This window comes from Mauremys mutica, chromosome 4 (assembly GCF_020497125.1).
Source record: "Mauremys mutica isolate MM-2020 ecotype Southern chromosome 4, ASM2049712v1, whole genome shotgun sequence".
Taxonomy (NCBI): domain Eukaryota; kingdom Metazoa; phylum Chordata; order Testudines; family Geoemydidae; genus Mauremys; species Mauremys mutica.
The window spans coordinates 136,305,225-136,318,025 of record NC_059075.1 but is presented as its reverse complement, the minus strand read 5'-3'; the positions used below and the strand labels follow the sequence as shown (position 1 = coordinate 136,318,025).

General features: G+C 44.4%; 1 protein-coding gene across 2 annotated transcripts; it reads left to right on the top strand.

Annotated features, from left to right (window-relative positions):
• The first annotated feature begins 4,515 nt into the window (after positions 1 to 4,515).
• On the top strand, positions 4,516 to 12,386 carry LOC123369440 (acidic mammalian chitinase-like). Of its 2 annotated transcripts, none has more exons than XM_045015041.1 (11): positions 4,516 to 4,631; positions 6,483 to 6,512; positions 7,437 to 7,638; positions 8,166 to 8,222; positions 8,330 to 8,495; positions 9,077 to 9,201; positions 9,771 to 9,894; positions 10,030 to 10,215; positions 10,821 to 10,940; positions 11,038 to 11,179; positions 12,073 to 12,386. In XM_045015041.1, the coding sequence occupies exons 1-11, from the start codon at positions 4,607 to 4,609 to the stop codon at positions 12,360 to 12,362; spliced, it is 1,467 nt and encodes a 488-aa protein (XP_044870976.1). In that variant the 5' UTR covers positions 4,516 to 4,606; the 3' UTR covers positions 12,363 to 12,386. The 2 variants fall into 2 exon arrangements, with proteins under 2 accessions (XP_044870976.1, XP_044870977.1); XM_045015042.1 differs by lacking the exon at positions 4,516 to 4,631 and adding an exon at positions 5,462 to 5,564.
• Positions 12,387 to 12,801: the final 415 nt, after the last annotated feature.

Below are 12,801 nucleotides of genomic sequence, written 5' to 3'. Positions count from 1 at the left end.
ATGAAATTCAGTAAAGACAAATGCAAAGTTCTACACTTAGGAAGGAGAAATCAAATGCACAAAGTGGGGAATAACTGGCTAGGTGCTAGCACCGCTGAAAAGGATCTGGGGGTTATAAATTACAAACTGAATATGAGTCAGCAATGTGATGCAGTTGTAAAAAAGACTAATATCATTCTAGGCTGTATTAACAGGTAAGACATGGGAAGTAATTGTCCAGCTCTACTTCACACTGGTGAGGTCTCAGCTAGGCTATTGTGTCCTGTTTGGGGCACCACACCTTAAAAAAGATGTGGACAAAATCAGAAAGAGTTCAGAGGACAGCAACCCAAATGACTAAAACAAACAAACAGGTTAAAAAACCTGACTTATGAGGAAAAGGTAAAAATACTGGGCATGTTTAGTCTTGAGAAAAAAAGACTGACGGGGGATCTGATAGTCAAGCAAGTTACGGGCTGTTATAAAGAGGACAGCAAGCAATTGCTCTCCATGTATGCTGAAGGTAGGACTGGTAGAAAAATTGGCACAATCTTCAGCAAGGAAGACTGAAGATAGATATTAGGAAAATCTTTCTATTATAGGTATAGTTTAGTACTGGAATAGGCTTCCAAGGGAGGGTTTGGAATTCCCAACATTGGAGGTTTTTAAAAGGAGGTTGGACAAACTTGTCAGGGATGGTCTATGTTCACTTGGTCGTGCCTCCGTGCAGAGGGCTGGACTAGATGACTTTGAAGTCCCTTCCAGCCCTACTTGATGCCCAAGCTATGGCAGAAAACTAGGGCAATAGCTATGGCAAAAACTAGGAAAGGACCACTCCCTCCCAGCTAACTCCTGGCAGATATAAATTCTGAGCTGTGCTTACAAACTTCTCGAGAGACTAATTCTGCAGTGAATCTTTCCCACAGCAGACCAGACTCTGGGTGATGACCAGGCAGGATTTAGACCTAATGGGAACACTTGTGACCAAGTTCTTGCTCTTGCCACCTGTATAGAAACAGCTTCCAGAAAAAGGAAAAGACAGGGCTGTGTTTTGTGATTTGCCAGCCGCATATGATACCGCCTGGCACACCGGCTTGTTGGTCAAGATGTCATAGATGGGTTGTTACAGTTATGAAAATGCTGCTTCAGAAACAGACAATTCCAAGAGATGCTCGTTAATAAATTGAGTACACAGAGGGTCCAGAAGAAGGGACTCCCTCCGGGATCTGTTCTTGCCCCAACATTTTTCAACATATTGACGAATGAGGGGCCCTCAACAATCTCAAGGCCATTCAAGTATGCAGATGACATCTGCCTAGCTTCAAGAGACAGAGCCTTCAAAAAGATTGAAGACAACCTGAACCAAGACATAGCAGCCATCAGTGGCTATTGTAAGAAGCAGAGACTTAAGCCCAGTGTGTCAAAGACAGTGTTGTCGTGCTTCCATCTGAGTCATGCCAATGCTTCATGAGAATTCAACATCTTCTTAAATAGAGAACAACTGGTACATGATCCAAAGCCAGTATATTTAAGAATAATCTAGCTCATACACTTCACAAAGAACACTTCACCAAGGTAGCTCAGAATATTAAGAGCAGAAATGGCCTCTTAAATAAACTCGCAGGGTCAACTTGGGGAGCTAATGTGCAAACATTGCACAGCTTGGCGCTTCCTTTCGGGTGCTCATCTCGCGTTGGTTTATCAGGAGGACTTCCTAGACTCCACATTGCTGACCCCAATGCTGTTGAAGAGCTAAAATGCATGTGATGTCTATTTATGACCTTCTGAAATGTTTTTCACCTTTATCGTATCACTTGTGTATTCACAAAATAAAAAATAGCCTCTTTTTTTATTCTTGAACTCTACCCTGTCACTGCTGAAGATGGTCCATCCATTACAGCTCTGAGGCATCCTGGTGGGTCATGTGGTTAAATCTTGCCCTGCTGCTTCCCATGTCCTGGTCTGTGGACCAATACAGGACTTCAGTCTCCAGGCCTGCCAATTGGTCCCCATTCCTCCAGCAAGAAATTGATCATGTAAAGAAATATTTTCAAGGATTTTTTTAATGTGGTTTTTTTAAAATGTCTGCAGTAGAGGGCCTGATTCTGCTGACGTATATACCAGTTTGACACCAAGGTAGCTCTGTTTACATCAATGAAGTCATTGTTGCCCTTTTTTTGACCCAAGTGGCTAATCAGATTTCCGGGCCATGGGGATGTTCCCATTGGAAGTCTGGTATTCTCTTTGATGCAATCTTATTTTTTAACTAGGTATCATGGTGGCCTCTTCTCACCGCATGTCAGCACCTCCTCCTGGCCACACTGGGGATTAGCTCTTTCACCCTGATGCCCTCTCCTTGTAGTTCCTCAGCCCGTCATCTCGCTTTCTTGGTCTGTGGACCTTCTCTTGATCCTCAGGAGCTGCAGCATCTCATCTTCATGGCTTAGCCCTCCGGCCAAGTCACAAGATTCCTCCCCTTCCAGAGTAACGTCAACATCTTCCTCACCATCCCAGGCAGTCCTTAAGCCCACTGCCCACATCCCGGGCCACTCCCTCAGCAGCTAGAAAGCGTGGGCCCAGACAGCCTCCAAGTTCACTGGCCAGATTGTGCCACTCGCTCAGTGGCTGGTAGGGGAACCCAGGCCCATCCTCTACTCAGGGTTCCAGTCCAGAGACCTATCTCCAGCAGCGAAGGTCTGGGCAACCACAAACCTTCCTGCACCTCCCCTGGACGACTTCCAACCTTGCTTGCCCCAGGCTCTCGTTCTCCACCATTCTAGCCAATCCCCTTTCCTCTGGGTGTGCTAGACAAACCTGGGTCCAAATCCCTTTCTCTCCTTTGTTGTAGGAAAAGTGATTGCAGCCCCTTTCCTCCTACCAGCTCCCTGCTTTCACAGCAGCCCCCCCATGTGCCTGCATAGATGAGCTTCAATTAATTAGGGCTCAACTCTCAGCCTAAATGTCCCTGAGCTTGAAGTCTAATAGGTTAATTGGCCCCTCTGGCCTACGTTAACCCCTCCATGGTGAGTGTGGGGCGCACACCCCCTCATGCAAGGAATGGACAAAGTCCTGCTTCTCCAAGTGCAGGAGGAACCACGAACAAAAGGAGCAATTTCTGAGCTCACAGGCTCAAGCCTCTTTAGCCAACAGACCCCAAAGTGTTCTCTCTAGCTTTTTCTAGGGTCACATTGGAAAAGATCTATGGCATGGCTGCTGCTGGCCCGGGTCAGCTGACACAGGCTGGAGGGGCTTGGGCGGTGGGGCTAGAAATAGCTGTGTGGATGTTCAGGCTCAGGCTGGAGCCTGAACTCTTGGGAGCCTCCACCTGAGTCGGGCAAGCTGCAGGGCCACCCAGAGGATTCAGGGGGCCTGGGGCAAAGCAATTTCAGGGGCCCCTTCCATAAAAAAAAAGTTGCAATATTATAGAATACTATATTCTCGTGGGGGCTCCTGTGTGGTCCAGGGCCTGGGGCAAATTGCCCCACTTGCCCTCCACACACCCCGGGGCGGCCCTGGCCAGCTGCGGGTTTATTATCCCAGTGTAGACATACCCACTGTATGCAGTGTAGTTGTAGCCATGTCGGTCCCAGGATATTAGACGGACAAAATGGGTGAGGTAATATTACTCGACCAACTTCTGTGGGCGAGAGAGACAAGCTTTTGAACCACACAGAGCTCTCCCTCAGCTCTGGGACCTGAAGAATCCAGGACTGAACAGAGACACTGGATTTACAGCTTATTACAACAGTCTGTAACCCCCTAACCCCCTATTGATTGCAGAGATGTTAACGTGCCACTCTACCTTGACAGAAGCTGGTCCAATAAAAGATATTACCCCTCACCCATCTTGTCTCTCTCTCTCTTCTTGTCTGTTCTCAGTTTCTGTGTGTTCTTGCACACCTCCCACACGCCCAGTCCTGCTGACAACCCCTTGCCTACATGGAGATAGCTTCTGGGCCTTGTTTTAGCTGTGCCAGCCCCCAAAGCTTTCTTACAACTATCTTAAATGAATGGCGCAATCACACATCAGTTTGAGCGAGGCTTTAACTCAACCCACAACAAAGTGTCACCCAGCTCATACATTATTCTTGTTTTAAATAGATGTAACTGAAAGCAGAATTAGACCCTAAGTGCCTTTAGTTGGCAAAAATGGTTCAGGTGAGCTGGTTAACTAAATTGTGTATAAAAATCCTACACCTTCTTGATTCTAGCCAGACTAGAACCAAGACTAGAAAATCCTTGGATACGCAGATTATATAACACAATTATACCTGCACACAGTGTGAGTGTACAGTAACTATTTAGTACTGTGTAATCTATTATATAATCTAAAATTAATCAGTAGAACAAGAATTCCCAACAATGGTAACACTGTAATCTATTTCTACCAGGGTCCAGCAGCTCTGTTAAATATAAAGACTGATAAAACTGTTTTCTTAGACTCAGATTCTCATACGGGTCCATTGTACCGCAGATATTGGTTTCCATTTTAGAATGTGTTACATGCGGCTAATCACCAAGTGCCACAATCTTCCCCTGGCTTTGGTGATAGTAGGATAACACGGCCCAGAGGGAAGCATGACATAAAAGCCAGAGAGAGGCAAGGCTGGATCAGTACAGAGGCAAGATGGCCAAGTTGATGCTTCTTACTGGTAAGTCCAGCTCTGTAACTTCTCTTATAGTGGCATGTACTTGGGGCAGCTAATCACTCCCACTGCTCATGATAGAGCTAATGCTGTTTTTAGTGCGCTCGCTCTATCAAAGTGAACACGAGCGTGTCTCCTCCAGCTGGGAATCACACTCGCAGCTCGAAGTGCAGACACACCCAAAATGACCTGAGATGCAAAGGGAGACAAGGTGAGTGAGGTAATATCTTTTATTGGACCAGCTGCTGTTATAGAGAGAGAGAAGCTTTCCTTTCATAGAATATCAGGGTTGGAAGGGACCTCAGGAGGTCATCTAGTCCAACCCCCTGCTCAAAGCAGGACCAATCCCCAGACAGATTTTTGCCCCAGATCCCTAAATGGCCCCCTCAAGGCTTGAACTCACAAATCCTAGTCCTGAAGAAGAGCAACGTGTAAGCTCGAAAGCTTGGCTCTCTCACCAACAGCAGTTGGTCCAATAAACAATATTACTTCACCCATGTTGTCTCTCTAATAGCCAACACAGCTACAACACTGTATACTGAGATGCAAAGGACAACAGTTTGATAGGATTTTGAGAGAAGGCTCAGGTGTCTTTCCTGCAAAGTTAAAATGGGGGATGGAGTAACCATAGGTGCCTAGCTAGCTGAGTTCCTGTGAAATGATTCATTTAATACTGCTGGGATTTTACTGTATTATTATGTGAGTAGTATATTGACCTCCCCATAAATGACCAGGAGATTGGTGGAAGAGACAATGAGCATGATGTCATTGGAAGCACCTTAGCCGGAAGTCCTGCCTCACCTTGATGTCACAGGCAGTGACAATGCACTGGAAATGATGATGTCACCTGCCATGATGTTATGGCCTAAGCCTTTGCCTTTCTGCCGTCTGCCCCTTTTGACACCTGACTAGCGTGACCAGGCAGCCCGACATTAGAGGGTTTGTCTTATCTACCTATACCCCCACCCTTCCGAGGAAAAAAAGTGTCCCAATTTTTCACACTGGCTATCTGGTCATCCCTGTCCCCCAACCAGAAGGCCTACCTGACCTGGGGAGGGAAACTCACATGATTTGATGTATGACCCAGAACCCCTGTATCAGGGAATGATAAGTAGCACTGCCCCTAGAATTTAAAAACAAGTGCAGCAAAAATTCTGAGCAAAGCTAAAATGTGAAAAGAGAGAGAGAGATGTTTTAAAAGACTTACAAAGAGACTAGTTAAAGGGAAATGGAAGTTTGTAAATATAAGTGTTAATTAAAAACACAGCAAGATGTTTTCCCACATGCATAATTGTCTATTGCAAGGGACAAAGAGGGAGGCAGTGTTTCCTAGTGGATAGAGCAGCGGCAAGGCATTCAAGAGACCTGGGTTCCATTCATAGCCCTGCTATGGCCTGCTGAGTGACCCTGAGCAAGTCACTTCCTCGCTCTGTGCTCTGATACTGACCACCTTCATAAAGCACTTTGAGCTCTATGGACGAAAAGTGCTTTATAAGAGTTAGGTATTAATAATAATGATACCTTATAATAATCTGCGATATGAGTTATATATATTTTATTAAACACTTGCTGTTAGAAAGCAAACATTAGAAAGCAAAAAATAAACACACTTCTTGATATTCCCATTGTTTTATATGCATTCCCAGTGTTGTTTACACAGCTGCTGAATTGTAAAATACTCTTCAAAAGACTCAAAAGTTGTCAATGAACCAAAAAGAGTTGTTTTCTTTACCACTCGCATACTTTAAAATGCACAGTAATAGGATACAGGAGATATTTTAGGTGCAGCTCTGATACCAGTCAAGTAGTTGCATATTCCCAGGTCTAATGTTGTAATTATTCTCTTTTTCTTTAAAGGTTTGGCACTCCTGCTGAATGCACAGATAGGTATGAGGTTTTTTTATTATGAAAACACAGTATGATTTTTGTTTCCCCTTTGGGAAAAGAGGATATTTTAATATATTCTGTATTCTTTTAGTTTACTCTTTCAGGTGCCTTATAGATAGATAGATAGATAGATAGATCACACAATCAATGTATGCCCTTTTTATCTATTTAAGTTAATGTATTTAACTTATTAAAGCATTATGTAAGGCTCATACTAGAACCTGGTTGGTAGTCAGCTTTGAATAAAACACTAGAGTACTGAGTAGCTTTCTTTCTAAGGCAGATTAAGAAAAGGTATAAAAGAAACAGGTACCATTAACAAACTAAAGGGGCTTCCCCGAATCTCTGCAGGCTTCAGTAGTGTCCCATCAGGGATGAATGTGGTCTGTTATGTTGTAGAACAAGAAGAGGAATCCACCATTTAAATAAAAACAAAGAAAATTGGCATTTTGCTAAGCCACTCAGCAGTAGCCTCATAGAAACAAGGTCAATCACAAATCCCAAACCAACACTCTTAATTTCTGACAAGCTCCTAGCTTGAAGGGTTTAATGATAGAAAAGTAGAAGGAAGATGAAATCAAAACTTTTTCTCAGAGTCTCGATTCTCATGTAAGGTTGAACACCCTAGTTTAGCCTGTGAGTAATGTCTTAGACTGCAAAGAAATTTCCCATCAGTCAGTTTAGATAATCTGCAGCTAGGACTGTCTATCTTTATTTACTAAATTCTTAATACAATCTACCCCAGTGGCATTGTCTCTAAGTACAACATAAAATGATCATGGAAGATTTGCAATGTACACTAAGGCCCAGTTGGTACTTCCTGTTTAGTATAGTGAATTTTTTGCAGGGTTGGGTTTTCTCATATTATTTTGTTCTGCTCTTCATGGCAAACTCCCCTTTGACATCTCCCCCTCTGCTCTTCAGGCTCTGCTTATCTGCTGACATGTTATTTCACCAACTGGGGCCAATATAGACCAGGTCTTGGGAAGTTCAAACCTGACAACATTGACCCATGCCTGTGTACTCACCTGATCTATGCCTTCGCTGGAATGTCCAACAATCAGATCACCACCATTGAATGGAATGATGTGACACTCTACAAATCCTTCAATGGCTTGAAAAACCAGTAGGTATCTAGTATAAAGAGGAATCCCTTGTCTTGCTTCTTAGGGGCAAGTAAGTCACAGACCAGCTCTACAGTGGACAGCAATAATACCCACCCACAAATGTCCAGTGAAGTTCATGTAGCAACCTCCCTGTTCCAAAATGGTCCAAGTCTAGAGGACGATAGGCAACAAATCACTCTCCATATAGACAGAGAGAGCAGCTTGATCAAGTGCAGATCAGTGACATTTCTAGCTCAGGCGCTGGTTGAGAGAATACAAAGAAAAGAAGCAGGCAGCAAAGATGAGAGTACATGTCAGCTCACAATTATCGAGCCACTGTGGATTTAAGGGTGGGCCTAAATCTAGTCTTCGTTTAGTCATCAGACCATGTAACAAGGGAATAGAGCTTAAGACAGCAAATAGGTCACTCATTATTAAGAGTAGCAAGAGGGCAATCCTTTAAATTGGCCCTTCCTTTATGACTAGAAATGGGCTTAAATATTTTTACCTGTTGTGAAACTTTTTTTTTTAAACCCTCCCTTTTCAGGAACGGACAACTGAAGACTCTCCTGGCTATCGGAGGCTGGAATTTCGGAACAGCACCGTAAGTCCAACCCATCCACTTCCTGTGGCGGCATCATGGTATTGCAAAGATAGATGGAAACAATCAGCAGCTTCCTCCACTGACTTTTTTCTCCTCTGCTTCCCTAGATTTAGTGCGATGGTTTCCACACCTCAAAACCGCCAGACCTTCATTAACTCTGTCATCACATTCCTGCGCCAGTATGAATTTGATGGACTAGACTTTGACTGGGAATACCCTGGCTCCAGAGGCAGCACAGCTCAGGACAAGGCTCTTTTCACCGTCCTGGTCCAGGTAAGGTGGAAATCAAATATTAGCTAATGAGAAGCCAGAAGGAAATTCACGTGGAATGACATTCAGGGTAAGGCACAGCAGATCAGAATCTCAGTGAACCAGATTCTGTGTTAATTCAGAAGAAACCTTGGATGAGTTAGATTTATTGATTTAAGACAAGGTAAACATCTGCTTTTCATGAGGGAGACCACTGAGACAATCTCATTGCAGCACTCTCCACCACAATACAAATAACATATCCTCACCTGATGTTTCCATTAGCGGACTATCTGGTCCTTAGTGTAAGAGACTCCAACCAAAATAGCTGAAAGCACCGAGAGTCACAATTTCAGTATATTTGACAACAACAAGGTTCCTTGTTGAAAGTTCCTAAGAGCAGACAAATTACTTTAATTCCATCCCTGTATGAAGCAGGCTTTCCTTTGGTTGCACTGGATGGGAGGGTCTCAAGAACACAAACTAGTGACAGAAAGGGGGTTGTAAGTTGTTTAAGCATTCCTCTGTTCAGAACTCTGAAGGCCATGAGGACTCAGCCTTGGTGGTAGTAGGGAGTCACTAACTTTTTCCTTGCCATCTCCTAGGAAATGCTGGAAGCCTTTGAGCAGGAAGCAAAGCAGATTAACAAACCCAGGCTCCTGGTGACTGCTGCTGTGGCTGCTGGGCTCTCTAACATTGAGTCAGGCTACCAGATTCCTCAGCTCGGCCAGTGAGTACCACATTCTCAAATGGCTGGGTTGTCTCCTTTTTAAATCTTTTTTAAAAAACATCTGATAAAGGCAAATACCCATCCTATTGCTGCTCCCAAGGAGGGGTAAGTAGGTCAGAACTTGGCCTCTGTCTTAGTCATTACCAACAGTTGGATACTGTTATGGGGACAGTTCCACTTCAGAAGATAAATTGACATCCTAGACATCGGCACAAGGATCTGATGTTCAGATGTTGAATAGCAGGGCAAGTCATTAGGTCACCCCTGTTCTTGTATGTGCACTGAGCCTATCAAGGGTTTCTTCGGAGCACACAACTGCACCTACCACCTAGTTCTAAGCACTCATTGGCACTATGGGTTAAATCCTCCTCACGTCCTAAGGGCACACAAGACCCAAAGTGGAGTAGAACCACTGTGCAGGAGAAGAGGAGTAGGCTGTGGAGAAGCCATGCATGCAGGAAGTGGGAGCATGACCAGTGGCACCACTGTGGAGCCAGCACTAACAGGACAATGAACCATTGGGTGGGTTAAAAAGGATTGGAGATAGATGTATATAATGATCCCCACAGGTATCTGGACTACTTCCATGTGATGACATATGACTTCCATGGCTCCTGGGAAGGATATACTGGAGAAAACAGCCCTCTCTACAAAGGCCCGGCTGACACTGGTAGCAATGTCTACTTCAATGTTGTAAGTATATCTTGAAAGCTTAGGGCCAGGGTCCTTTCAGTCTTTAATGACATCAACCTTTACAATTGCAGAGATGTAAGAATTAACATTGCAGTCTGCAATTCCTTGGAGAGACTAACTTGTTTGTTGCTATAGGACTATGCCATGAATTACTGGAAGAACAATGGTGCCCCAGCTGAGAAGCTCATTGTTGGATTCCCAACCTACGGACACACCTTCATCCTGAGCAACCCATCCAACACTGCTGTCGGCGCTTCAACCTCAGGACCGGGGCCTGCTGGACCTTACACAAGACAATCTGGGTTCTGGGCTTACTATGAGGCATGTGTGCTCGCTTATCTCACACAAATATTAAATCACTAATACTCATGGAGAACTGTTAGCCAGTGAGTTATAGGCTGAAATGAATTCTAACAAAAGATCCTATTGACTAATTGCAACTAGCTAACCAATTCATAAAAAATTACAGTTTGTTCATGGACAAAGAGAAGAGAAACAAGGACCTAGATTCACAGAATACCTTATTTTTAGTGATTTATTCTACCTGATTTAAAAACAGACTATATTACTCTAGCTAATTTCAGCTGAATATGTCAGAAACAGAATAAAATGCACCCTCATCCTTGTACACCATTAATGCCTTATTAGACACAATGGGTAAATTAACTGATTATTAATTACTGAGTCCACCGGGTAAAGCAATCAGGAAGCCTACTCTAATTCTTTTCCCTGCAGTGTGTCTAATTCTTCCACATCACCTCTTGGCATTATTTAAATTAATTTAAATGAAGCTGATTAAGGAGTACAAATCCTTAGAGACGATACTTAGGGTCATAATTAATGAGTAAGTCAAAGAAATTGTCACAGTTTGGACTTGTTCTTTTTTACAGGACACTTGTTAAAATTCTCACTTCTACTTTGCTTAGATCTGCACTTTCCTGAAGAATGGAGCCACCCAGGCTTGGGATACCCCTCAGGATGTCCCCTATGCCTACCAGGGCAATGAGTGGCTTGGCTATGACAACATCAAGAGCTTCAACATCAAGGTATGATGGGACCTTCTGGTGTAACTAGTGCCAGGCGAGGCTTCCACTCAGCATTAGCATCTGGGCTGATTTTAGCTTCTTTCCTGGCACTTAACAGGCTCAGTGGCTGATGAAGAATAACTTTGGAGGCGCTATGGTTTGGTCTCTGGACCTGGATGACTTCACTGGCACGTTCTGCAACCAGGGCAAATACCCTCTGATCAACACTCTGAAGACCGCTCTTGGACTGCAGAGCACTAGTGAGTGACTCCAGCAGGACGGGCTCCCAGAATTAACTCCCTGGTCACCCATAGAGATGAGAATCTGCATGCTAGCAGGGGTGTATAATATTGCTTTCGGCCTGATTCAATGTATCCCTGAATAACCACTCTCTCAATTGTAATAAGATATAGACAAAAACAACAAGGAGTCTGGTGGTACCTTAAAGACTAACAGATTTATTTGGGCATAAGCTTTCATGGGTAAAAAACCTCACTTCTTCAGACGCATCCACAACTCCTTATTTTAGAACATTTCTACCCTTTCCCCTTTGCGGGAATGGCATAGAGTTAGGTGCAAAGTCAGATGGTAAGTGACACAGGGGACTAACTCCTCAGCTTTTCATCTCCTTGAGACTTAGCTCAATCCACGTCATGATTAATGATATGAAAAAATGGCTTTCAGTCTTCTGAGGTGCGGTCACAAGGGCAAAAACAGTTCACGGTTCAGTACGATTGATAGTATCTGCCCGCGATTAGACAGGGGCTGGAACTGCAGGATTGAGACTGAGCTCTACTTACAGAGCTGTGGGGAGGACGTAGGAGTGGGGAAGATGGAGCTGCTGCAGATCAGGAATGAATACACCTAAACTTTGGGATGCTTCGGGAAGCTGAAACTGGATCCAAATCTGAATGTAATGGTTTAGTTTCCTGTTTATAATGAAGCAATCAGAAGCCCAGATCTGATTTTAACCTAACTTCAGCAAATGTGAATTCAGGAACTAAAATGTGTTTCTTGGGCCTCCTTCGCTGCTGAAATGGTGGGGCCATGAGAATGGGTGGGTAGATAGATAGCTCATCCTGAATGAAGTGCAAACCTGGCCCATTTCATGGTAGAATCATCGTGGGATCCTAATGATCTGCTTTTATTTCAGGCTGCACCGCCCCTGCTCAGCCCATTTCTCCAATCACAGAAGCTCCCAGTAGCGGAAGTGGAAGCGGAAGCGGGAGTGGCAGTTCCGGTAGCAACCCCAGCAGCGGTTCAGGCAGCAGCCCAAGCAGCTCTGGTGGCACTGGCTTCTGTGCTAGCAAGGCCAGTGGCCTCTACCCAGATCCATCTAACAGTAACAGCTTCTACCACTGCGTGAATGGGAAAACCTACCTGCAAAATTGCCAGGCTGGCCTGGTCTTCGACTCCAGCTGCTCCTGCTGCAACTGGGCATGAACCGATCAGGTTATCATAACTAACTAACCATCCTAATCTGATCAAATTTCCACAAATTCATTATGATGAAATAAAGCATTCAGCAAAAACAATAGCCGCACCCTCTGTCGTTTGTTAACTCCTCTAGCTCTTCCAGTGCTTCCATAGTGCTATGTGGTCTGGTTGAAGTTACACCGGACACAAGGATGGTCACGAACCCACCCGTGGGATCTCCACAGTCCCGGACATCAGGGGTATTTGGATCCCAGACCTAGTTCAGGAGCTAGACGTCTCCTATATTTATTTATATGGCACCCAAAGTTGGGCTGGCGCTTTACAGGCAGGTAGACAGACAGTCACACCGAGGGCATGAAACTATTACAATAAAACGAAGTGGATCTCCCCTGCAAACACCTCCCTTGTCACTTGCCTTCCCTTTGCACGTAGAGACCAGGGATGA

What these genes read in the sequence shown, in the direction of transcription:
- LOC123369440 (XM_045015041.1), top strand. Translation starts at nt 4,607, where the DNA reads ATGGCCAAGTTGATGCTTCTTACTG. An exon ending in TTTTCACCGTCCTGGTCCAG is followed by an intron (nt 8,496 to 9,076) that starts GTAAGGTGGAAA and finishes GCCATCTCCTAG; the next exon opens with GAAATGCTGGAAGCCTTTGA. An exon ending in TCAAGAGCTTCAACATCAAG is followed by an intron (nt 10,941 to 11,037) that starts GTATGATGGGAC and finishes GGCACTTAACAG; the next exon opens with GCTCAGTGGCTGATGAAGAA.